Here is a 27,588-nt window from a genome sequence, read left to right as displayed (position 1 = left end):
GATCCTCCCAAGTAGCTGAGACTAAAGGCGCATCATTGAACCAAGCAGAAACTTGTTTTATTTCTAAAATGCTAACCTTTAAGATACTTTACAGATCATTGATAAGTAAACAATAGATTGTAGCCATCAAACTAACCAAGTTCAAAACTGGTTTTCAGAATCAAATACTAATGTTAGATTCCTTCTAAGGGTACATAAAAGGGTCAAAATTTTAATTCCAACCACACTTGACACTCAGTTACTTTCAGCACTACCCAACCTGGCCAAAGTCCAAAATAAGTAATATTTCTGGATACTAAGCAGCCTGCACTGATAGGTATTATATAGGTTTTAAGTTCTGCTAAAAAGAGGTGAATTTCACATAGTCTTAGAACAAAGAAATTTCCAAACAAAACACTGCAAAAATTTTTCTTCTGCATAGGATGGTTTCACCTAGGACTCTCTAACTACTTCAGGGCTAGCTAGGATGAAGAGTCACAGATGTGTGAAAATTCTAGGTGATGCTCAGAACTGGTTCAGAAGACTTGGGTTGCCCATTGAAAAAGATTCTGGAGGAACTTGACTGAGTTGGACAGCCAATAACAAAAATACCCAAGCCCTGGCCTTGGACGGTTTTCTTCATATTTAAGGTTATTTATGTGGCTTTTACTTACATATAATCAAGGATTAAAAGTCATAATTTATTTTGTCAGGTAAGATCTTTGGATAATGGTTAACTTTACTGTTTTTGAATGCTGCTTCCTCTTAAGAATTTCGTTTTTTTTTCTTCAAAAGAAGAAAATATTTTTCGATTTCCCAATGCTTGTTTCTCTCTCTCTCTCCCCCCTCCCTCTCTCTTTCTCCCTCTTTAATTAAAAAAAATTTTTTTTTTGTACAGATAGAGTTTCCTTATGCTGCCCAGGTTGATCTCAAACTCCTGGCCTCAAGCAATCCTCCTGCCTCAACCTCCCATAGTGCTGAGATTACAGGCATGACCCACTGCACCCAGCCCTATTTCTTTTCATGAATATAGTATCTCTTGAAACCTGTGGTCCACCGATTTCCTAAACTCTAGTATCAGCAAATTTTATCTTGCTATTTCTATCTACAAATAACAATTATAACAGATAAAATTGATTGACCTAGATGTGGGAAAACATACTATTTACATATTGTACTAATCATTAGAATTTTAATCTGTTCAACTACAAGATGAACAAATTTTCTGAAATAGAGAGGACATTTTACAAAATATTCCAACAATACTTGTTGGCCGATTGGTTTCCTCAATAGCTTCTTGTCCAGAAACACATTCTGGCTATTAAGTATCAACAAAGACTTCAAATTGTTTATATGGTCACAGCTGAAGGCTGACAGATTTTGGTCACACATTTTATATTAGTAGTAGTAGTGGCTCCAAAACACCCACAGAATAATTTTTTTTTTTTTTTTTGAGATGGAGTCTTGCTCTGTCACCCAGGCTGGAGTGCAGTGGCACGATCTTGGCTCACTGCAACCTCCGCCTCCTGGGTTCCAGCAATTCTCCTGCCTCAGCTTCCCGAGTAGCTGGGATTACAGATGCCCGCTACCACACCCGGCTAATTTTTGTATTTTTAGTAGACACAGGGTTTCACTATGTCAGCCAGGCTGGTCTGGAACTCCTGACCTCAGGTGATCCACTGTTCCGGCCTCCCAAGTGCTGGGATTACAGGTGTGAGCCACCATGTCTGGCCTGAAATCTGAACTCTATCTTAAAGTGGCAAATCCAGTCCTTCATAACTCAATTCATGTAAACTCTCCAGTCTAATACCTTGCCACTCATCCCCATGAATCCTACTTCAACCACACTTTTTTTTTTTTTTTGAGATGAAGTCTTGCTCTGTTGCCCAGGCTAGAGTGCAGTGGGGCCATCTCAGCTCACTGCAACCTCCATCTCCCAGGTTCAAACAGTTCTCCTGTCTCAGCCTCCTGCGCAGCTGGGACTACAAGCACAAGCCACTATGCCCAGCTACTTTTCTGTATTTTTCTTTTGGCAGAGACAACGTTTCACCATGTAGCCAGACTGGTCTTGAACGCCTCACCTCAAATGATCCACCCACCACCACCCCTGGCCCAACCACACTTCATGTTCCTTGAATAGGGTGTTTTCTCAACATCTTTGCTCTCATTTCAAATATTACCTTGTCAGAGGGCTTTCCTAATACTACAAATAAACTTAAGAAAATACTTCTTCAATGCACCAATGTATATTACATTATGGTAATTATCACCTCAAACTCGTACTGTTTACTCTTGTCTTCTCTAAAATTCAGACTCCTTGAGTTTTACGTCTTTTTTCTAAAATCCTTGTCCCTGTCCTTTACTATAGCACCCATAAACATTAAAAGAAAAAAATTAGGTCACTAACATTTTTGAAATGCAGAATGATAACATTTTTCAAAATTGGATCCTTCCTCTTTTCTTGGTAGACACATCATTCTGGCACCACAATAGATGCAAGTCTTAAGGGCTCTCAAGTAAAAGCATAATTCTGCTATGACTACATGGACATAAAATATATATAAAGATGGGTCTTTAAGTTTCTTGACAAGCTGATATCATATCAAAAACCAAGTTCTGACACCCTTTCCATCTCCTCATTTCTAAAAAACCTTGAATGATGTTAACATAGGTTAGAATGATGGTCTCCTTGAGCCTTTGCTTTGTTTTCTACAGTTGATAAAACTTATTCTCTCTTCATATGAAAAAAATTAGGCTGGGCATGATGACTCAAGCCTGTAATCCCAGCACGTTGGAAGGCCGAGGTGGGCAGATCACCTGAGGTCAGGGTTTTGAGACTAGCCTGGCCAACATGGTGAAACCCTGTCTCTACTAAAAATAAAAAATTAGCCAGGTGTGGTAGCACACACCTATCATCCCAGCTACTTGGTAGGTTGAGGCAGGATAATCACCTGAACCTGGGAGGCGGAGGTTGCAGTGAGCCAAGATAACACCATTGCACTCCAGCCTGGGCAAAAAGAACGAAACTCTGTCTCAAAAAAAAAAAAAAAAAAAAAAGAGAATTAACTTGCATATAATTAGTCTTTCTTTATTCTCAGATAAATTTACCCTTTGGGGCCAGGCAGGGTGGCTCATGCCTGTAATCCCAGTACTTTGGGAGGCCGAGGCAGGAAGATCACTTGAGGTCAAGAGTTTGAAACCAGCCTGGGCAACACAGTGAGGCCCCATTTCTTAAAAAAAAAAAAAATTAACCAGGCATGGGGGCACATGCCCGTAGTTCCAGCTGCTCAGGAGCCTGAAATGGGAAGATCATTTGAACCCTGGAGGTCAAGGCTGCAGTGAGAGGCGTGATCATGACACTGCACTCCTGCCTGACAGAGTGAGACCCTGTCTCAAAAAAAGGTCCTTGGTTCTGCTCCATTCCTACTGTGAATTTTAGTAATCAGCAATAACCACCAAGCAATAACCAGCAATAAAAACCATATTTATGCTATTGCTATGTAATCTAAATTTATGCAACATTCACCAACACGGTATTTTTTAAAGCAAATATAGTACATAAAGGCTGTAAATGAGAGTTGTGTTTCTAACTCAAAATCTGATGACCAAATTAGAAGACCATATTCAACTTAATATTTAATCAATTGTGAAGTAAACACCTGTACATTACACAGCATGAAATTTTAATAACATATATTATGTAAGATTATAGCTCTCAAGCAGTCAGCTCTAAAAGCCAACACTAGGACATATAATTTCTGTTATATGTATGTAAAAAAATTACTAGTAATCATATTATTTGTTTATAAATAACCTCATTCCACAAAGAAGTGAGACAGTTTAAAATGACACTGTAATAATTCATCCAAAAAATGGCTGAAATGAAAAACATAGTATAATAGATTTTGAAGTCAGAGCAGAGTTGACTCACAGTTCTTTGGACTACTAGCAATATGACCTAAATTTAAACTTAGAGTAATCATCCTGGTTTGCCTGGGACAGTCCCAGTTTACACATGCCATTCCACTGTAATTATTATATGTATTTAAAACAGAAATGGGGTTTCATTATGTGCCCAAACTGGTCTCAAACTCCTGGCCTGAAGTGATCCTCCCATCTTAGCCTCTCAAAGTGCTGGGATTACAGGCATGAGCCACCACGCCTAGCCCACTATAATTATTAACAGTACCTTCTTTGACTTTCGCAAGTGTCCCAATTTCGATAATAACTTAAATATTACCCTACCCAATCTCCTGACCTGAAAGAAGATATTATGAGAAAATCTATGTAAGGGATAATATCTGACACAAAGTAGGTATTCTATAAATCATAGCTATTATTATAGTCATTGATCAAAGAGCAATATAATAATAAACAAGATTCCTAAAACACTTTTTATAAATTCTGCCTCCTTTTTTACCTTTTTTTTCTTTTAAATAAATTCTGCCTCCTCCCTTCCCTTCTCTTCTCCCTTCCCTTCTCCTGAAACATACACGAGTACAACATAAATCACAAGGATGTTTTGGGAACGGTTTTTAAGGGCACCTCTGAAAAAACCTCAAAAATTTAGGGTCATTATAAGCCTCAGAATAAGGAAAAGAGTAATTAAATATTTTAAATGATATGACTATGATAATGTAACTAAATTCTGAAATAAAATAAGTGGTTTTTTTCAATGTAATCTCCTTAGGAGGTTATACAGTTATTGAAAATTTTCTAACATGGGCTTTGAAAACCAATGGTCCATCCTTAAGTCTTTCAGAAACTACAGCCTGATAAAAATATATAAAGAGGTTGTTAAAATGAAAATAAGAAAAAATATTTTAACTTACCTGAACTGCACAACCCAATAAAAGTAAAAGCAGTTTTTTAACTTCTTCTGTGCCTTGTTCTAAAATAGAAACAATTATTAAGGACAATATTCTGCTATATTTTCAACTCTATTATATTTGGAGAATCACTTCTAGAGGTAATTATGCACAGTAACTTGAGTGAAGGATTCAGTCTAAGCATATGTAGTGGAGAATTCAAAATAGCAGCTCTGTGTATGTACACGGTGGTAACAGCAGAAGAAATGGGGAAGAATATCAATTCTGAAGGGCTAATGGATAAAGAGGTTTCAAGGCTCTGTGCAACAAGTATGCTAACTATGAATCTACTCCTTTTCCATAAATGATTGTACTACCCCAGCCTGACAAATCAAGAACCTGCCAAATCAGGTTGATACAGGGACATGCCACAAAGGTAGCCAAAATGGCTCCTAATAGGTTTGGCTCCTCTTAGGCCTATTAGTGTTTTCTTACTTAAAACACAGATCTTATGATTCATCTCCTTATAAAATTTAAATGGTTTTCCACTGTGCAAGTTCATGAAGACCAGAATCTTAAATGTCTGTTACGGTGAGGCTGTTAAAATAAATGTATATAACAAGTCAGGTAAAAGTTAACAATCTATAACAGAAATGGAGAGAATATTCCCTGTCCAACAGCATTCAACTTAGATTTTCTTAAAATATTCAACTGGAAAAAAATCACTTCTTTGGGCCAGATTTTCACCACTGGGCCAATCTGTCTATGAAAAAGTCCAAATCTTCTTATCAGACGTTTCCTTCTACTCTCCATGAAACAACCTACTTTCTAGCTACACTGAGCCATTAATCACCATTCTTCCCAAATATGCATATATACAACTCCTCTGCCTTAATACTACTCCCTCTGTCCGTCCTCCCTCCCCAACCTCCTCATCCCCCTAGTGAACTACTTGCTAATCACAATCCTAGGCACAGCTCTTATCATCTCTGTGTAGTCTTCCCTGATCCAATCATCAATGGTCCCCCACTCTCACTTATACGTCAACTTTAAGAATAATTAATGGCTCCAAATTTTATATGCCAGAACATTTGGTACATATTTTTACTTCATACTAATTATTACATGATTTCCCCATAATCTGTGTATCCTTCACCAAACCATAAGAGCTTCTAGAACATAGACCATTTATTTCCACTCCTGGTCCCAGTAACTTGGTAGGTACTTACCAAATGTATGTACGATGGGAAACAATTCCATCCTACACGCAATTTTTTTCATTTTTAAATTTATATAATCAAACATCCCATGGTATCTCTAAAAACTATCTAAGCTGCTAAGTCACACATCTAATTAATAGTTTCCTCTATAAAAATAGCTACTTGATTTTAGTTTTTATTTTGGTTTTGTTTGTTTTGACTGAGAGGGGGTATGGGCTGAAGAAAATATACTAATTTGGATAACATGTAGACTGTAAGGATAAGCCCATTGTTGAAACTGTTAGGTAGCTGCTAATTTCCTCAACTGTTCAAAAATTACAATTCTAAAATATCACATTTAAAATGTGGTATAAAGGGCAGAACATTTTGAAGAAAAAAATTAAATGATCTAAGAAACTGCCTCTTATCTTTCCATTCAGAAGAAGTTTAATATAAATTAAAACATATCAGACCGGACGTGGTGGCTCATGCCTGTAATCCCAGCACTTTGGGAGGCCGAGGCGGGCAGATCACCTGAGGTCAGGAGTTTGAGACTGGCCTGGCCAACATGGTAAAACCCTGTCTCTACTAAACATACAGAAATTAGCATGGTGGCCACGCCTATAATTCCAGCTACTTGGGAGGCTGAGGCAGGAGAATCGCTTGAACCCAGGAGGTTGAGGTTGCAGTGAGCCAAGATCGTGCCATTGCACTCTAGCCTGGGCAACAAGAGCGAAACTGCATCTCTAAATAAATAAATAAATAAATAAAACGTATCAATCAGTAAAACTTAAGATTCAAACAATTTTGGCAATGGTAGATAGTAGATATATGAATAGAAACCTGGAAATTATTTCAAAATCATTTCTTTTCTAAGGTAATATTCTTTTAAGTTTGTAACTACATCATCTTCTATACTTCTCTATGAGACAATAAAAATCATCACAAAAGTATCTGTTTGGTATAGTAGAAAAAATACTGAATTTAATGTAAAATTTATGTCTGGTCTTACCTATAACTTACAAATATTCTAAGCTTGTCTCTTTCTATAAAATGGAACATCACCTCCAACGTCTACAGTTGTGAAAAATCTAGTGAGTTAATGCATATAAGCTCTTAGTAAAAAATAAACATCATAGTATTACACAAAGGTTAGACATTACTTTCACAGGTTAATTTTAATACTTACCAGAAAAGGGATTTTTGCCAATGATTAAGACATTTGGCAACGACATCATGATCAATTGCTGCAAAGTCTCCTGTAAAAAAATATCCAACACTTGTTATATGGGTAACGCTAACTAGGTAATTATTCATCAAGCTATAACTTATGATTTGTACATTCTTCTGTAGGTGTGCTATATTGCAATTAAACAAATATGGAAAAAGTTATATAAGGTCTTAAATCTTTTGTAACTTCAATGAATTAAATAACTAAAATTATAATACCAGATAGACTTCAGTTAATAATATATGAGGCTGGGTGCGATGGCTCATGCCTGTAATCCTAGCACTTTGGAAAGCCAGGGTGGGAGGATCACTCAAGATGAGCCTGGGCAACACAGTGAGACCTTCGTCTCTACACACAAACAAATAATAATAAAAAAGCTTTAAAAATATCAGATGTCCCCAAATTAAAGCATTCAAGTCAAAATGGTCTAATTATTATTTGGAAATCTGAACTTTTAGGTGCTAGAAAATTAAGAAACATTCCTCAGTAAAAGATCGAGCAAAATTAAGAAACATTCCTCAATAAAAGTTCGAGCATGTGTGCTCTTTTTCTTCTTGTTAGTTCTCACTGAGGAAACTAAAAATACATCAAATTTATAAGTACTGTCACTGTATATATATATATATATATATAAATATGTTGGTTGTTTTTTTGAGATGGAGTCTCGCTCTGTCGGCCAGGCTGTAGTGCAGTGGTGTGATCTTGACTCACTGCAACCTCCGCCTCCTGGGTTCAAGCGATCCTCCCACCTCAGCCTCCCAGGTAACTGGGACTACAGGCACCTACCACGATGCCTGGCTAATTTTTGTATTTTTAGTAGAGATGGGGTGTCACCATGTTGGCCAGGCTGGTCATGAACTCCTGACCTCAAGTGATCCACCCGCCTCGGCCTCCCAAAGTGCTGAGATTACAGGCATAAGCCACCGCACCAGGCCATATTTTTAATATAATAAATAAGAGAGCTATATTTTTAAAATGTCAACTGATATTAAAATTAAGAAACCTAATTGCTTTATTAAAAATGCTGTCTAATGATCATTTCATGAAAGTCAGTTCCTCCTCAGTGAACCATTATTTCTCTCCTCTACAACAGATGTTTAACTTCTGTAAAACTTTAGTTACAAGAATATATGTAGATTCTGAACGTACAAGGTGATTCAGAAAGAACTGAATTCTTTCTAATTCTTCAATTTAGTTAATACATCAAGTATGCACCTTCTGTTTATACCACCTCTTCTTTGAAGAAATGAAGAAATACATTGTATCTGCCATTACAACCGCTGACATTGAATGATATGCAAAGGGTCTGGGATGAATTAGACTACAGGATGGATGGGTGCCATGTGATAATTATTGAGTCTTTGCAATATTAAGGAATATCTATGACAGATTCTTCATAAATTGACTACATGTTCAGATATAACTAGTTGCTGAGGAATACGTTTTTGAAGGTATTCAACTCTTTCTGAATCCTTTATTTAACTTAATACTATGATGAGAAAGCAAATAACCATGAAAAATAACTATAAAAAGTTAACTTGTGCCACTTTTTAAAAATTTCTAATTTTAGATCCACTAGAGCATTTACCCATGGTCAGTGGGTGGCATGACACCAGATGTTAATTAGAATTCATCTCTTATCTATAATTCTTTATAGATATATACAAGAAAGTTTCAAAAAAGTTTTCCTCAGTATTATATTAGCTCTTTAAAAAACTATTGCCAAAATATGCCTGCATTTAAAGAAAAGTACATACTCGATATATGCATCATGTTAGAATAAGTATCGAAAATTGCTAAAATCACTTATTCCAGGAATGATATAGAGTTTGGATATTTAATGAATCAGTTTTCCAATTAAAAGCAAGTTATCTCAAGAGAGAATATGCTATAACTATGTGTGTAACAGCTAAATGGGCTTAAAGGAATAAATTTCTGCTTCATTCAATTTTTTTTTGAGACGGAGTCTCGCTCTGTCTCCCAGGCTGGAGTGCAGTGGCACGATCTTGGCTTACTGCAACCTCCGCCTCCCTGGTGCAAGAAATTCTCTGCCTCAGCGTCCCGAGTAGCTGGGATTACAGGCGCCCACCACCATGCCTGGCTAATTTTTTTTGTATTTTTAGTAGAGACAGGGTTTTACCATCTTGGCCAGGCTGGTCTTGAACTCCTGACCTCATGATCCACCTGCCTCGGCCTCCCAAATTGCTGGGATTACAGGCATGAGCCACCGTGCCCGGCCACTTCATTCGAATTTTTAGTTTCCTTGCCTTGAATCAAAATTATGAGGACTGTCACTATAGACTTTTTTTTTTTTTTTTTTGAGACAGGGTCTTACTCTCGTCACCCACATGGGAGTACATCGGTGCAATCACAGCTCATTGCAGCCTCGATCTCCCAGGCTCAAGCAATCCTCCTGCCTCATTTGTTTTTACTTTTTATTTGTTATACAGACAAGGTCTCACTATGTTGCCCAAGTTGATCTTGAATTCTTGGACTCAAGCAATCCTCCTGTCTTGGCCTCCCAAAGTGGTGGGATTACAGGCATAGGCCACCGTGCCCAGCGAGATTTTTTTTTTAAATCATAAATAAGAGAGCTGTATTTTCTTAAATCACTGTTTTGTCTATATCCTACTTTGTGAAGATAACCTAAGTCAGATGAAAGAGCCTTCAAATTCACCTTCGTAAAGAGAAGTTTTAATTTTTTATTTATTTTTATTTTTATTTATTTATTTAGAGACAGAGTCTTGCTCTGTCACCTAGGCTGGAGTGCAATGCCATCATCTCAGTTCAATGCAACCTCCGCCTCCCAGGTTCAAGAGATTCTCCTGCCTAGTAGGCCTCATGAGTAACTGGGATTACAGGCGCACGCCACCATGTCTGGCTAATTTTTGTATTTTTAGTAGACAGGGTTTCACCATGTTGGTCAGGCTGGTCTCTAACTCCTGACATCGTGATCCGCCTGCCTTGGCCTCCCAAAGCGCTGAGATTACAGCTGTGAGCCACCGCACCGGGCCGGGAAGCTTTAAATTTTAACAGACACTGAATTTTTTTTAAAGCTTTATCTTAAAGATGTTAGAGATAAAACTCATTTACGTCACTTATTTTTCACTAACGAGTCAAAATTGATGGATCAACTGGAAACAACAACTTACACTCCCAAGGCAATTAGTTTTACTGATTTACTATGTAACATTCTATGTTGGTATACTGTTATAAGCAAAATTGTCCCAATGGATAGTAATCTTCAATGTGGTCCACTACCTCTTTCCTCCACCTTCTTCCTCAGCTGATTCTCCACTTCCTGCCTACTCTGTTTCCCCATGCTCTACTGTTAATTCAGTCCTCCCACAAAGATGAAAGCAATCTCACACACTCTTTACACCATATGGTATCACCAAAGACTTTTTGTTAATACAATTTCATCTTTACGCTATGAAGTCTATGTTTGGATGATGCAAATTGCTAAATTCAAACTTACCTCCATATCATCTAAAAACGTACTCTAGTGTAGTAGAATCTAAATGACCAGTACATTGTATTTGGGTAAAATGAAGTCAAAACACCCAGGCTTAAATTTTAGCTCCATGATGTACAATACATATGCCTTTTTTGGGAGAGGGTAGGAAGTGAAACAAAAGTTAAAAGTTTCAAAAATGATGATTATTTGAAAACCTTAGAGTTAATGAGGAAAAACTCTATTTTCAAGTATTAAGTTATGTCTAAAAGTACTAACATTAGGTTGAAAAAAGGCAGCTAAAATTATACAAATTTTTAAAAAGCAAATTATTCTAAAATGTCTTATTGGTTACCCTACGGGTTCTTCAGAGGATTTTTAATATAAATATACATTTTTTTTTTTTTTTTTGAGATGGAGTCTCGCTCTGTCACCCAGGCTGGAGTGCAGTGGCGCGTTCTTGGCTCACTGCAACCTCTGCCTCCCAGGTTTCAGCGATCCTCCTGCCTCAGCCTCCCAAATCGCTGGAATTACAGGTGCCCGCCACCAGGTCCAGCTAATTTTTGTATTTTTAGTACAGAGGGGGTTTCATCATGTTGGCCAGGCTGGTCTCGAACTCCTGACACTGAGTGATCCACTCACCTTGGTCTCCCAAAGTGCAAGGATTACAGGCATGAACCACTGCACCCAGCCTGGATTCTAGCTATATTTTTGTAAAAAGTCTTTTTATTTCTCCATTCCAATTTTATGAGTAATATTAAAAAATATACAAGACATAAAAGAGAGTAGATGCTTAAAAACTGACTGCTATTGTTAAGATTTATTATATCATCATAGACTCCCCAGACTCAACGTAGCTCTAAAGAAATTCATCATTAAAGTATTAAAGAAATGGAAAAAGAATATATAAATGAGCCCAAGATGAGTTTACTAAGACGAGGAACAAATTAACAAACAGGTCAAAGTTGATAACACATGTATATAAACTAATGAAGATACTTCAATTTGTTAACTCAAATTACAAGGAACCTATAAAAATAAACGGAGAAATAAAGTATTTCAGCAATTCAACTGAAAGAGAAAAAGGTTTTGAGAAAATCAGGGCAGTCATTTATTCAACAAATATTTATTGAATATCAATTATCTGCCAGACATTCTAGACACTGAAAATACAGCAGTGAATAAACAGAAATCCTTGTTCTCATGGAATTTACATTTTAGTAAGAAAAGAAAGACAATAAAACAAGTGTTTTTGGTGATAAATGCTAAGGATAAAAATAAAGCAGAGGGGCTGGGCACAGCGGCTCACGCCTGTAATCCCAGCACTTCGGGAGGCTGAGGTGGGTGGATCACCTGAGACCAGCCTGATCAACATGGAGAAACCTTGTCTCTACTAAAAATAGAAAATTAGCCAGGCGTGGTGGTGCATGCCTGTAATCCCAGCTACTCAGGAGGCTGAGGCAGGAGAATTGCTCAAACTCAGGAGGCAGAGGTTGCGGTGAGCCAAGATTGTGCCATCGCACTCCAGCCAAGGCAACAAGAGTGAAACTCCGTCTCTAAATAAATAAATAAATAAAAAAGCACAGGCCAGGTGCAGTGGCTCATGCCTGTAATCCCAGCACTTAGGGAAGTCAAGGTGGGTGGATCACTTGAGGCCAGGAGTTCGAGACCAGCCTGACCAGGATGGCAAAGCCCTGTCTCTACTAAAAAAAAAATAGCTGCATGTGCTGGCACACGCCTGTCATCCCAGCTACTCGGGAGGCTGAGGCACAAGAATCACTTGAACTTGGGAGATGGAGGTTGCAGTGAGCCAAGATTGCACCACTGCACTCCAGCCTGGGGCGACAGAGCGAGACTCCATCTCAAAAATAAATAAATAAATAAAAATAAAGCAGAGAATGAGAAAGAGTATTGGTGGAGGTGGAGATGAGGAGAATGTTAAAATTTTTAAAGATACGCAAGTATTCAAATATAGAGATTTTGAATGTTTTCAGGGCCATTAAAGCAAAGTTTCAGTAAATAAGTGGAAATTCCATTCTGGCATGAAGACATTTCAGAAAGATTTGGAGAACTACAATCATTAAGAAAAGACAGAAAAAAGAAAGAAATGGCAGAGATTATGGTAATAGGAAAATAATAAGCAGATGTTCCTTGAAAGATATTACAATTTCATTTCCACCACATGTTAGCTGGCTCTGTATAACTTTTTTCATTTAAAAATAGTATATTAACCATTTTTAAAATTTTTTTCTTTATTTTTTTGAGACAGAGTCTTGCTCTGTCACCCAGGCCAGAGTGCAGCAGCATGATCTTGACTCATTGCAACCTCTGCCTTCTGGGTTCAAGTGATTCTCCTGCCTCACCCTCCCAAGTAGCTGAAACTACAGGTGCATGCCATCATGCCCAGCTAATTTTTTGTATTTTTATTGGAGACAGGGTTTCACCATGTTGGCCAGGCTGGTCTCAAACTCCTGACCTCAAATGATCCTTTGCCTTGGCCTCCCAAAGTGCTGGGATTACAGGCATGAGCCACTGCGCCCAGCCAACCACAGTTTTTAGTTGACCATCTAAAACCCCTTTTTATTGATATATAGGCATGCACCGTGTAATGACATTTTTGGTCAACAATAAACCATATATATGATGGTGGTCACATAAGATTATAAAACCGTATTTTTACTATACCTTCTCTATGTCTAAATGCACAAATACCATTGTGTTACAACTGCCTACAGTATTCAGTACAGTAACATGCTATACAGGTTTGCAGCCTAGGAGCTATAGGCTACACCATATACCGTAGGTGTGTAGTAGACTATATCATCTACATTTGTGTAAGTACACTCTATGATGTTCGTACAATGACAAAATTGCCTAATGACACATTTTTCAGAACACATATTCGTTGTTAAGGTACACAAGACTGGCTGAGCATGGTGGGAGGCTGAGGCAGATGGATCGCTTGAGCTCAGGAGTTTGAGAACCAGGCAACATGGCAAAACCCTGTCTCAACAACAGCAACAACAACAAAATTAGCCGGGTGTAGTGGCATGCGCCTGTATTCCCAGCTACTAGGGAGGCTGAGGTGGGAGGATGGCTTGAGCACAGGAGGCGGAGGTTGCAGTTAGCCAAGATTGTGCCACTGCACTCCAGCCTGGGCAACAGAGTGAGACCCTGTCTCAAAAAAAAAAAAAAAAAAAAAGTACACATGACTATACAGACTATACATTACAAATTTTTGTGAATTAAAGCTTATGCTGCTAATGCATTGTAAGAAAGACTACTTCACAAATATGCCAGATATAAACATTATTTAGTTACTATTCAAAGATAATTTAAATTAGCCTTTCCTTCTTCCTAGAAATTATCCATAATTCTTTCTTCACAGTAAGAAGTTAACACTTCTGGCAAAGGTCAGGCCTCACTTCACTTTCCTGAATCACCACACAGAGTAAAACACTGTTACTAAAACTGCATAATTCTACAGAATTAAAAATATGTTCAAAGCCCTCTTTTGAGACTCTTATAATCTACTTCTAAAATTCAGTACATGACAACATTTATCATACTATTACATATCTGTCAGTTTATCCATGTTACTAATGAAGAGAATTAAGCCTATTTTATCATATTTTAGTAGACTATAGGAAAAAATTAAATCAATGGCATTAAAAGGAAAGAATACCTGACCAGTGTCAAAAATATGATGGAATATAAAACATTTGTTTTATAACACACATAGAATCCCATTTTCTTGGCTACTGAATTTTATTAACACTCCAAATGTTGCTTATTATGACAGACATTAAAGAAAAACCTACAAAGTATCTATTTTTTTAGACGTTAAAGAAAAACCTAAAAAGTATCTATTTTCTGTAGCAACTGGATTAATGGTACTGGAATCTGTTCTTTGTTTTTGATACTAGTGACATCATACCATACAAACACTTCCTAATAAATTTCCTAATTGTACCATGTTCTTTCCTTTGCAGCCTCTAATGGTTCAGACCATTATTTTAGTGGTGTTTGAACAACAATGTTCTTCATTTAATACTTATTCAAACTGCGGCCAATATAGTCACACCAAACACTGGCTATGACAGGGTTCTATAGACAACTAAAATTTTTTTACTTGTAAATGCTGTCTCTGATACTCAAATTCACCATCTCTCCCTTATTCACAGGGCTAAAAATAACTTTAAAGAAAAATAAATTTTTTAAGAGCCTAGGTAATTTTACATAACAGCTATAATTTACTTTATTTTCTGACTTGAAAACTTTTGAATACTCATTTGCAAGACAAAAAGGGGTTTGCTATGGATCAAGTGATTATTTGAAAAGGTCTGAAATGCCATTTAACCATAATGAAGTATATCTTTGATAAACTTTCTGATAATCTAATGTTACCACTTATCTCTCTCATGACCTCTCATATTACTACTTCATTAGTCTTATATTATTAATCACAACAGAAATTGTTTTGCTTAGTTTTTTACTCATCTATTATTCCTCTACTAGTACCACAGTTCCATGAAAATAGCGACATGGTATGTCCTATGCACCACTGTAGCACCAGTACCAGGTAGAATATCTGGTATTCAAGAAATGGGAGAGGGAAAATGTGAATGACATTAGAATTTGTATTGAGCTTTTACAGGTTCTAAATCATAAAAATGAAAAAAAAAAACAAAAAACAAAAGAGTACTGACATTGAAATTTACCTATAATTACTGAAAAGATAAATTGAAATAATCCTCCCTCCAACAATCATCTTAGGGTATTCTGTCAATATTCTTTTCTCCCTGGGAATCATCTTTACAAGATGACCTTGATGCTTACCAACCTATCAAAAAAATTTTTTGGGAAACATACACTTTTGAATTTTAACTTATCCAAATTCACTTTCCCCTTTGTGAGTCAGAACAATCAAAATGTACTAAAATGGCCTGGCATGGTGGCTCATGCCTGTAGTCCCAGCATTTTGGGAGGCCGAGGAAGCAGGATCACCTGAGGTCAGGCGTTCGAAACCAGCCTGGCCAACATGGTGAAACCCCGTCTCTATTAAAAATACAAAAAAAATTAGCCAGGTGTGGTGGCAGGTGCCTGTAATCCCAGCTACTCAGGAAGCCGAGGCAGGAGAATCGCTTGAACCTGGGAGGCGGAGGTTGCAGTGAGTCAAGATTGTGCCACTGCACTCCAGCCTGGGCAACAGAGCGAGACTCCGTCTTAAAAAAAAAGAAAAGAAATACTAAAATACTAAATACTAAAATACTTCGCCTCAAATACATCTTCTCAGGGGCATATGACATTCAAAAAATTTAAGTTTTCTACAGTCGTTCCCCAAAATCTGATTTTTCTAAGAGAAGGTAATTTAAGGCCTGATGAGAATTCCATTGATTTGGAAAATATTAACTTGCAATGTGTCATATATTAAACCAGACCCTCTCTAATATAATAAGAATAAAAAAATTATTTCAGTAAGTCTATTAACTGTATATATAAAATGTCTGACCTATTTCTGAAGACAATTTAAAGTACTGGTTGGTGCGAAAGTAATTGCGTTCAAGACTACAGTGAGCTATGAGCTACGACCATGCCACTGCACTCCAGCATGGGCGACAATACCAGACTCTGTCTCAAAAAATTAAAAAATATAGCATAGTGACACACATGTGTAGTCCCAGCTACTTAGGAGGCTGAGGCGGAAGAATTGCTTGAGCCCAGAAGGTCTTAGCTACAGTGAGCTGTGACTTAGGCAACAAAGTAAGACCTTGTTTCAATCAATCAATAAAAAATGTAAACACATAAAAACATAATTTATAAACACATAAAGAAAAAAAATCCAGGTGGGGCAGAGATTGCAGTAAGCCGAGACTGCACCACTGCACTCCAGCCTGGGTGACAGAGCAAAACTTCATCTCAAAAAAGAAAAAAAAATCCACTAGTGTATATATATTCAGGTGATAACAGTGCTAATTTCCTGGCACTAGAACTATGTCTATATTATCTATTTTTTTTCTAATTTTCTACATTACAACAATATTGCTTCTATATGAACTTGCTTATACATATTTAATTATATATTTAATATTATATATTATATATATATATATAATTTTTTTTTTTTAAAGACAGAGTCTCACTCTGTCGCCCAGGCTGGAGTGCAGTGGTGTGATCTCTGCTTACTGTAACTTCCACCTCTCTGGTTCAAGCAATTCTTGTGCCTCAGCCTCCCAAGTTGCTGGGATTACAGGCACGCACCACCACACCTGGCTAATTTTTGTATTTTTAGTACAGGCAGGGTTTCACCATGTTGGCCAGGCTGGTTTGGAACTCCAGACCTCCAGTGATCCACCCATCTTGGCCTCCCAAAGTGCTGGGATTATAGGCGTGAGCTACTGCGCCTGGCTAAACTTGCTTAAAATAAAGGTGATTCAGGGTTGGTTGCACAACGAGCAACAAATCTGCTCTGAAGCAATGCATCCTTGACTTGAATACAAAGAATTGGCACAGATGAAGTCCCCCCCAAAAAATGAGTTCACAATTAAAACACACACATATCACTGCCACCCCCGCCACTGCCACTACTACTATTGCCACCACTACCACAAGAAACAGCAAGCAGAAAACAAAGGACAGATCCAGATCTGTATATATTTCAGATTTCTGAATAATCAGATATGAAATCTAAAATGGAAAAAATTTAAATATCTGAAGAAATAAAGAAAATGATTAATGAGCAAAATGAAAAGGTAATGTAAAAAGAACAAAATCTTCCAGAAATGAAAGATATAATCAATGGGTTAAACAGAAGATTTGACACAAATATGGAGTGAATTAGTAAATAAGAGAGTTCTGAAAACAAGACTCAGAATGCAGCACAAGCTTAATAAATAAAAGTTTAAGAAGCAAGAAATAGAGTAAGAAAGTCTAACATATATCAATAGAAATATTTGAAAGATACCAGATTAGAGCAAATATTAGAAGAATAAATACTAAAAGCAGCTTTGAAAGAAAAAAGACAGTCTAGCCAGGCGCGGTGGCTCACGCCTGTAATCTCAGCACTTTGGAAGGCTGAGGCGCGTGGATCATCTGAGGTCAGGAGTTTGAGACAAGCCTGGCCAACATGGTGAAATCACACCTCTCTTAAAAATACAAAAATTAGCCAGGCCTGGTGGCACGTGCCTGTAGTTTCAGCTATTCAGGGGCCTGAGGCAGGAGAATCCCTTGAATCCGGGAGGCAGAGGCTGCAGTGAGCCGAAATTGCACCATTGCACTCCAGCCTAGGTAACAGAGTGAAACTCTGTCTCAAAAAAAAAAAAAAAAAAAAGCTTAAGTAACAAAAATTAGAGAGCTAACTTCTCCAGAGCAAAAAGAACCCAGAGAGGCCAGGCATGGTGGCTCACACCTGTAATCCCAGCACTTTGGGAGGCCGAGGCAGGCGGATTACCTGAGGTCAGGAGTTCAAGACCAGCCTGACCAATATGATGAAACCTGTCTCTACTAAAAATACAAAAATTAGCCGGGCGTGGTGGCATGCACCTGTAATTCCAGCTACTCAGGAGGCTGAGACAGGAGAATCACTTGAACCCAGGAGCCAGAGGTTGCAGTGAGTCAAGATCATGCCACTGCCCTCCAGCCTGGGCAACAAGAGCAAAACTCCGTCTCAAAAAAAAAAAAAAAAAAAATCCAGAGACAGAAGAATTAAGTCTGCAAAGTACTGACAGAAAAATAATTGCCAACCTAAAACTGCATACTTAAAAAGTATTTCATCCTAGTGCAATCACTCACGCCCATAATCCCAACACTTTGGGAGGCTGAGGCAAGAGGACTGCTTGAGCCCAGACGTTCAAGACCAGCCTGGGCAACACAGTGAGGCTCTGTCTCTTTTTTATTTTATTTTTTGTAGATGGTATTTTATTTTATTTTATTTTTTGTAGATGGAGGTTTGCTCTTGCTGCCAAGGCTGAAGTGCAACAGCATGATCTCGGCTCACTGCAAACCCTGCTTCCTGGGTTCAAGTGATTCTCATGCCTCAGCCTCCTGAGTAGCTGAGATTACAGGTGCCCACCACCAAGGCTGGCTAATTTTTGTATTTTTAGTAGAGACAAGGTTTCGCCATGTTGGACAGGCTGGTCTCAAACTCCTGACCTCAAGTGATCCGCCCACCTCGGCCTCCCAAAGTGCTGGGATTACAGGTGTGAGCCACTGTACCCAGCCTTCTGTCTCTATTTAAAAACTAAAACAAACAAAGAACTATCTTCCAAAAACAAGAGTGAAATAAAGGCATTTTCAGACAAATATTCTCAAAGAAAAACATGCAGCTTGAGCTAAAGAAAAAGGGCTGGGCGCACGGCTCATGCCTACAATCCTAGCATTTTGGGAGGCCGAGGCGGGTGGATCACAGGAGGTCAGGAGTTCGAGACCAGCCTGGCCAACATGGCGAAACCCAGTCTCTACTAAAAATACAAAAAAATTAGCCGGGTGTGGTAGTGGGCACCTGTAATCCCTGCTACTCGGGCAGCTGAGGCAGGAGAATTGCTGGAACCCAGGAGGCGGAAGTTGCAGTGAGCTGAGCTCGTGCCACTGCATTCCAGCCAGGGCAACAGATTGAGATTCCATCTCAAAAAAAAAAAAAGAAAGAAACATTGGTTTTATTTATTTAATAGTACTTCTCAATATTTAATTTGTAGGGTAAAGAAAAAAACCCTAAAATACAAGACAAGAAAAGCTTAAAAGTCATAAAAGAGAATGACTAGAATTAAAACATTCTAAAGTCATAGCACTATTCCATAAAAGGGTAAAGATACTCATTAATTTTGGCCTTTCCTATGTTTAGGTATAAAATGTATAATTTTGAAAGTCACCTCTGAAAAAACAGGAAGAGTGAAAAAATTTTAAACCAGGAGAAAGGAAAAACATGTAGAAACAATTACTGATAGGCCAGGCATGGGGGCTAATGCCTGTAATCCCAGCACTTTGGGAGGCTGAGGGGGGCAGATCACTTGCGGTCAGGAGTTTGGGACCAGCCTAGCCAACATGGTGAAACCCTGTCTCTACTGAAAACATAAAAATTAGCTGGACATGGTGGCGCACACCTATAGTCCCAGCTACTCAGGAGTCTGAGGCAGGAGAATCGCTTGAACCCAGGAGGCAGAGGTTGCAGTGAGATGAGATTGCGCCACTGCTCTCCAGCCTGGGTGACAGTGAGGCTCCATCTTAAAAAAAAAAAAAAAAAAGAAAAAGAAAAAAGAAAAAAAAATTGGAAAAGAAACAATTACTGATAAATAATCAAATTCTTCAGGAAGATTTAACAATTTTAAATTTATTTGCACCTAATAACAGGTTCAAAGTCTATAAAACAAAATTTGATAACTTCATCATCATATGGGATATTTCAACTTCTCTTTCTCAATAACTAATCACTCAAAAGACAAATCAACAAGGCTGTAAAAGATTGGAACAATACAATTAACAAACAAGGTTGCTCTCACTCTGCACCCAAACAATTGGAGAATACATACTTTTTCAAGCACACATAGAACTTTAAAGAAAACTGACAACAACATACTAGGCCAAGCTAAGTAATTCTTAAGAAATATCAAAGAATTGGTATTATACAAACCACATTCTTTGACCAAAAATCAAAAGCAAAAAGGTTACTTGAAAAATACCATGTTCAAAAATTTAAAAGCATACTTCTAAGTAACTCGTAAGTGAAATAAATCATAGCAGAAATTAGAAAATGCATAGAAATAATCATCTTTTAAAATACGCCATACCAAAATTTATGCAATGCAGATATAGCAATTTTGAGAGGTATATTGAAAGCCTCAACAATGTTCATATTTAAAAACTAAAATATGCATCCAATTCAGGTTTTTTTTTTAAAAAAATGGAAGTACACTTTTCAAAGGCATAATTCAAGAAGTCTAACAACAAAATGTTACACTATGCAAGTTCTCAGGAAACTGGGACCTGATTTTTAAAACATAAAATACAATAGTCATTTGTAACATTAGAAAATTATTAAATGCTTGCTTAAGCCTTTAACATTCATAAAAAAAAAACTATCTTATTTACTACTCTAACTCTAGCAGATAGATCAGAACCTAGCATATAATAAGCGTTTAAATATTTGTGAGATGACTGATACTAAATAATACAAAAATGTAAGTAGTTATTAAAACCCCAGATTTTTAAAAAGAGCACTTACCTGGTAATAAAATTTTATCTGTCTCACCAAAATGGATAGATTGTGCATTCTAAGTGAGGCATCATTATTGACTTTTTTATTTACTCTCTGACTCTCCAATTTAGGATTACTGTAAGAAATACAAAAATACTTTAAAATTACATAAAATACTACTATCAACCTATATATAATTAAAATTAATCATATAATACTTTTTTATTTAAATAAATCGTGTGCTCATCTGCATTAACAGAGATGGCCCAAAAGGGCAGATTATTACTTTGACATGCATTCCGTGCTTCTAATTAATACAAATGCAACTGATTTCCCAAAGCAAGAACAAAATTAATTTCAAACCTAAGTCAGATGTTGCCTTTCATTGTCATGTTGCCACTCCACATTCCTGGGATGAATAACTTACTATTTCCTTTGAATATATAGTTCTTTCACACAAAATAAATCCATTTAAAATATGGGCTAATAATAACAAATAAATGTTATTTCTCCTCACTGGGTAATAGGGATTATATTTGAACAGGCAATGTCCCAGAGAAATTCAAGGTTAAAGTGGATGACACAGGTCAGTACTTTTATCTTGGGTAAAATTGTAGATTCAATGAAAGCAAAGGGCTCAATAATCCTGAGGCAGCAGAAACTGCAGAAGAAAAACAGTCAAGCCAACCATGGTTTCGAATGGGAAATTGCGGCACCTCCACACAAGGATGCAGGAAAGTCAAGAAATTGACACCCATCTAAAAGGAAATAGAAACTGAATAGAAACGCCTCATTCTTTAATCTGTTCCCTTTCTACACAGTCCATTGCATTCCTAATGCCTTCAGTTCCTTCCCTAAACAGATTAGAATCTATGGTGCTTTATTTCCATAATTCTCAAACTTTTAGGTCTCAACACCCCTTTGTAATCTTAATTGATGACTCCAAACAATTTTTGATGTTGTGGGCTATCTTTAATTAATACTTAGTGTGTTAGAAATAAAGACTGAGGTAGGGCACGGTGACTCACACCTATAATCCCAGCAGTTTGGGAGGCCCAGGCTGGTGGATCACCTGAGGTCAGGAGTTCAAGACCAGCCTGGCCAACATGGTGAAACCCCATCTGTATTAAAAATACAAAAATTAGCCAGGTGTGGTGGCATGCAACTGTAGTCGCAGCTACTTGGGAGGCTGAGGCAGGAGAATCACTTGAACCCAGGAGGCAGAGGTTGCAGTGAGCCAGGATCGCACCACTGCACTCCAGCCTGGGCTACAGAGCGAGACTCAAAAAAAAAAAAAAAAAAAAAGAAATAAAGATAGAACATTTCAAAGTTATTTATGTATCAACTCACTTTAACAAAATAATAAACCCATTACAGGCTAACAAAAACCAAACAAAAAGAACTTAGAAAACTGAGTGGTATCGTTTTACTATTTTTGTGTATCTCTTTAATGCGTGGTTTAACTTTTAAAAAACAGATTCTTATCTTTGCTTCTGCACTGAATCCATTGCTTATTATTTTGGTTCAAGTATATTAAGACATTTCACCCTCACACGTAGTTAGAAGTGGGAAGACCCTATGGATCCCCAAAAGGATCCTCCATCCATACTCTGAGAACCACTGCTTCAACTATTTGCTTGCCACCACTCCCAATATCTTGATTCTTTTGTCCCTTGACCACATTCTTAATCCCCAACCTTGGATCAATTCAACCACTTATGCTGAGATTACTCAAGGGACTAGTTGAGAAAATAATGCAATCAAACTGAGCTATTAATAAAATATGAAGGGGAAGCTATTACAAAAAGGAGGAAGATACCCTCTTGCCATAAAAAACTAGAAAACTGGACAAAGCATGAAAAAACTATTTTCAGACTTTGGACAGCAGGTAATGCAAAACTAGGTTCTCTCTAGTAAGGCAGTGAGGTGCTTTCCAGAATGAGGTACAGAAAAATGGGTAGCCCAAGTCTTGCTGAACTTGAGGAGACAAAGCTGGAGTTCATGGATGCTAAAATGACACATTCAGAAAAGAATACCAAAGAAAAGGGAGATACACTAACAAAGGGCTCCAAAAATCTGCCTTTAAGATTTTGGCTTTGGCTTCACACAGGCATGAATGTAGTGGCTCATGCCTGTAATCCCAAGGCTTTGGGAAGCTAAAACGGGAGGAATGCCTGAGGCCAGGTATTCAAGACCAGCCTGGGCAATATGGTGGGAGCCTGTCTTCAAAACAAAGCAAAACAAAAAACCAAGAAAATTTTGGCTAAATACTAAATTGTGCATGTATAACCTAAAACTCCACAAGGCTAAGCAAAGATCAAATACAAGAAAGCTGTAAGCTAAACAATTCTCAGAGTTCACAATGTAAAGAGAGAAATTTGAGTTCTGACAAGTAGAGTGGAGTAGACTTAATGAACATCCAGAACATACAGCAGAGACCGCAGAAGAGTCATGTCTTAGAAAAAGGACTAAATCAGCAGCTGAGTAAAAGCTATTCAAGAACCCCACCCCCAACAAAACAAGTCTTGAAAGGATCATGCTGATTGCAAGTAACTTGACAACCTGCCAAAACAAAGTTTGTCACTCTAAAAGGACAAGGTCCAGACACTCCAAAATATAATCATTACAATGTCCAGCATAAAATAAAAAAATTAATAGACACAAAAAATCAGGAAAATGTGATCTATAACCAGGAAAGAAAATGGAAACAGTCAACAGAAACAGACCCAGAAATGAAAAAGATCATGGAAATAACAGACAAGGACTTTCTACTAAAGGATTTAAAGAAAGACATGAACGTTAAGTAGGAAGAAATGTAAATTATGTTTTGAAAAACTCAAATGGGACTTCTAAAGCTGCAAAATACAACTATTTGAAATGAAAAATTCACCGCAAGAGCTTAACAATGGATTAGAAACTGTATAGCAAACGATTAGTGAACTTGAAGACATTACAATAAAAACAGTCCAAAGCATGGAGAAGAGGGGAGAAAAAGCTGAAATGAATGAACAGAGACTAAATGATCTATGGGGCAATATTAAACACATATTACTACATAGCCCCATCTTTAGAATCCATTCATGTTTCCCTTCTTGTCCCAATGATGAATGGATGTTCTTTATAGGAAATAGATTCAGTTCAGAATCGCACTTGGCATGTGGTAGTCTGAACTGCAATCTTTAATCTCTTTCAGGCTGGAGGTTTCTCAGCCTTTTGTTGATGTACATGAACTAGACACTTTAGAAGGGTTACAGGCCACATACTGCATAGAATGATTTTCAGTTGGGTTTGTCTGATAAGACTGTGTTGACTCATAATTAAGTTTAGGATATATATCCTTAACAGGAAAAACACAGAACAGATGCTGTGTTCTTCTCAATGCATCCTATTAATATATGGGCCTGGCTTGTTTCTGTGTTCTCCTTTATGTTTCACTGGTCTACCTACATATTCCCATGTCAACGGCACCACCTTAACTACAGTTATTTACATCTTGATGTGTAGTAGGGCAAGATGCCCTGACTAAATTGTTTTTTTTTTTCAAATTTATCTTAACCATTTATGGTCCTTGATGATTTTTAGCATTAGTTTGTCATATTCTGCATAAACAAAAAACAAAACCTATTAAGATTTTGACTGAAATTGCACTCAATCTACAAATTTATTAAGAATAAACTGACAGCTCTATAGCATTGAGTCTTCCCACTGATAAGCATGGTGTATCTCTCTACATTCATTCAGCTCTTCTTCAAAACCATTTTATAATCTTCTCCAGGAAGGCCTTTTATTAGATTTATTCCTAGATGCTTACAGTTTTTGCCATTAAAGTTAATGTAATATTTTAAAAATGTATTTGCTGATAGGTTAATGCTGATATGTGAATGCTATCATTTTTTGTTTACTGTTCTTATCTTTAGCAACCATGCTAACCTTTCTTATTCTAACAGGTTGTCTACTGGTGCTCTTGAAGGTCCTCTTGAATTTAATTTGTAGCTTTTCCATACTGATAATCAATTATGCCAACACCATTTACTAACGAGCTTACATTTCTCACTGATCTCAGATTCCCACATTAAGTGTAGGTCTCCTTTTGGAGTCTATTCTGTCCCACTAAGCCATTTGTCTATTTCTGTGTCATTAAAACCTTGTTTTACTATAGCTTATTACTGTAGCTTTATTATGATCTCAATTCTACTAAGACAAGCCCCTTTCCTTTGTTGTTGTTTTTTTCTATACTGTCTTCATTAATCAAACATAGTGATCTTTTCTATCATTTTAGGATATTTATAAAGTTCTACGAAAAACCTTGTTGGGATTTACTGACATTAGTAATATTAATTTGATTAAAAACTGGCATTTCATTTCCATCGGTAAAATTTTAAAATCTCCCCACAGAACTCTTACATATTTAAGTTTTTTTTTCTTACTTGGGTAAGAAAGTTTTTGTTGCTTTGTGAAATGGATTTTTTTTTTTTCTCTTACATTGTCTATTGGTGCTATTGTGTAACAGGAATACAGAGTTTTGATTTTGGTTTTTAGGTTTTTTTTTTTTTATTTTTGCGACAGAGTCCCAATCTGCCAGGTTGGAGTACAGTGGCACGATCTCAGCTCTCACTGCAACCTCTGCCTCCAGGGTTCAGGTGATTCTCATGTCTCAGCCTCCTGAGTAGCTGGGACTACAGGCACGTGCCACCATGCCCGGCTAATTTTTTTTGTATTTTTAGTAGTGACGGGGTTTCACTATATTGGCCAGAATGATCTCAGCCTCTTGACCTCAAGTGATCCACCTACCTCAGCCTCCCAAAGTGCTGGGATTACAGGCATGAGCCACGATGCCCAGCCAAAACTATAGAGTTTTTGAATGGTGAATTTCTAATTAACCACCTTTCAAAACTTAGTTTACTCGGTTCATGTTCTTGGGTTTTCTAGGTTAAAAAAAAAAAAATCACACCATCAGTAAAGGACAGTTTATTTCCACCTTTTCAATCTTGCATTACATTTCTATTTCTTTACTTGCTGCATTAACAAATAGAAATGGAGACAACAGATATCCTTCTCTTGTTGTTCTCTAATAGAACTGCATTTAATGTTTCACCATTAATGCATGATGTCTGCTGTAATTTTCTGATAGATACCATCTATGAGACATTCCCTTCCATTTCTATTCAATGTCTGAATGGGTGCTGAACTTTACCCAGTATTATTTATTTCTTATTTTTTTAATTTTTTTTGAAGGCAGTCTCCCTCTGTCACCCAGGCTGAGGTGCAATGCTATGATCATAGCTCACTGCAGCCTTTAACTTGTGAGCTCAAAAAATCCTTCTGTCTCTCAAGTAGTCGGAACTACAGATGTGCACTACCACACCCAGCTAACTTAAAAAAAAATGTTCTCATTGTTCAATTCCCACCTGTGAGTGAGAACATGCGGTGTTTGGTTTTTTGTCCTTGCGAGAGTTTGCTGAGAATGATGGTTTCCAGCTTCATCCATGTCCCTACAAAGGACATGAACTCATCATCATTTTTTTATGGCTGCATAGTATTCCATGGTGTATATGTGCCACATTTTCTTAATCCAGTCTATCATTGTTGGACATTTGGGTTTGTTCCAAGTCTTTGCTATTGTGAATAGTGCTGCAATAAACATACGTGTGCATGTGTCTTTATAGCAGCATGATTTATAATCCTTTGGATATATACCCAGTAATGGGATAGCTGGGTCAAATGGTATTTCTAGTTCTAGATCCCTGAGGAATCGCCACACTGACTTCCACAATGGTTGAACTAGTCTACAGTCCCACCAACGGTGTAAAAGTTTTCCTATTTCTCCACATCCTCTCCAGCACCTGTTGTTTCTTGACTTTGAGAACACATGGACACAGGAAGGGGAACATCACACACCGGGGACTGTTGTGGGGTGGGGGGAGGGGGGAGGGACAGCATTAGGAGATATACCTAATGCTAAATGACGAGTTAATGGGTGCAGCACAGGAACATGGCACATGTATACATATGTAACAAACCTGCACGTTGGGCATATGTACCCTAAAACTTAAAGTATAATAATAATAAAAGAAAAAAGAGAAAAAAAGAAAAAAAATGTTTTGGTTTTTTTTTTTTTTTTTTTTTTGAGATGGAGTCTCACTCTGTTGCCCAGGCTGGAGTGCAATGGCACAACCTCCGCTCACTGCAACCTCCACCTTCCGGGTTCAAGTGATTCTCCTGCCTTAGCCTCCCGAGTAGCTGGGATTACAGGTGCACGCCACCACACCTGGCTGATTTTTGTATTTTTAGTAGAGATGGGTTTTCGCCATGTTGGCCAGGCTGGTCTCAAACTCCTGACCTCAAGTGATCTGCCTGCCTCAGCCTCCCAAAATGCTGGGATCACAGGCGTGAGCCACTGTGCCCTGCCTAAAAAATGTTTTATAGATGAGATCTCTCACTATGTTGCTCAGGCTTGCCTCAAACTCCTGGCCTCAAGTGATCCTCCTGCCTCAGTCTTCTAGCTAGCAAGGATTTCAGGCACAAGCCACAGCACACCTGGCATATCCAATTTTTCCTACATCTACTCCCATCTGATCCTTCTCCATTAATATGTTAATGTAGTGAGTTACACTGTTACATCATCCTCAAAGTCCTAGGCTATATACTCTCTCAGCTCCAGTCTATGGTATAACTATTCCCTTTTATTGGTATATAACTCTGTCACAGGTCTTCCAATACTTGGTCTT

The 27,588-nt window shown here is 37.6% G+C and overlaps 1 protein-coding gene across 9 annotated transcripts in view; it reads right to left on the bottom strand.

Annotated features, from left to right (window-relative positions):
* CCDC88A (coiled-coil domain containing 88A) overlaps positions 1-27,588 on the bottom strand; it is a 131,837-nt gene that overhangs the window by 79,660 nt on the left and 24,589 nt on the right. For all 9 annotated transcript variants that reach the window (XM_019021046.4, XM_019021040.4, XM_019021045.4 and 6 more), the window contains exons 3-5: positions 20,888-20,996; positions 7,176-7,245; positions 4,812-4,870 (exon numbers count right to left, since the gene is read on the bottom strand). In XM_019021046.4, coding sequence (XP_018876591.2) covers positions 4,812-4,870; positions 7,176-7,245; positions 20,888-20,996 — 238 coding nt within the window. The remainder of the gene's footprint in view (positions 1-4,811; positions 4,871-7,175; positions 7,246-20,887; positions 20,997-27,588) is intronic.

Source organism: Gorilla gorilla, chromosome 12, assembly GCF_029281585.2.
Source record: "Gorilla gorilla gorilla isolate KB3781 chromosome 12, NHGRI_mGorGor1-v2.1_pri, whole genome shotgun sequence".
Taxonomy (NCBI): Eukaryota; Metazoa; Chordata; class Mammalia; order Primates; family Hominidae; genus Gorilla; species Gorilla gorilla.
Note: the sequence above shows the minus strand (reverse complement) of the source record. Positions and strands in the feature narration are given on the sequence as shown.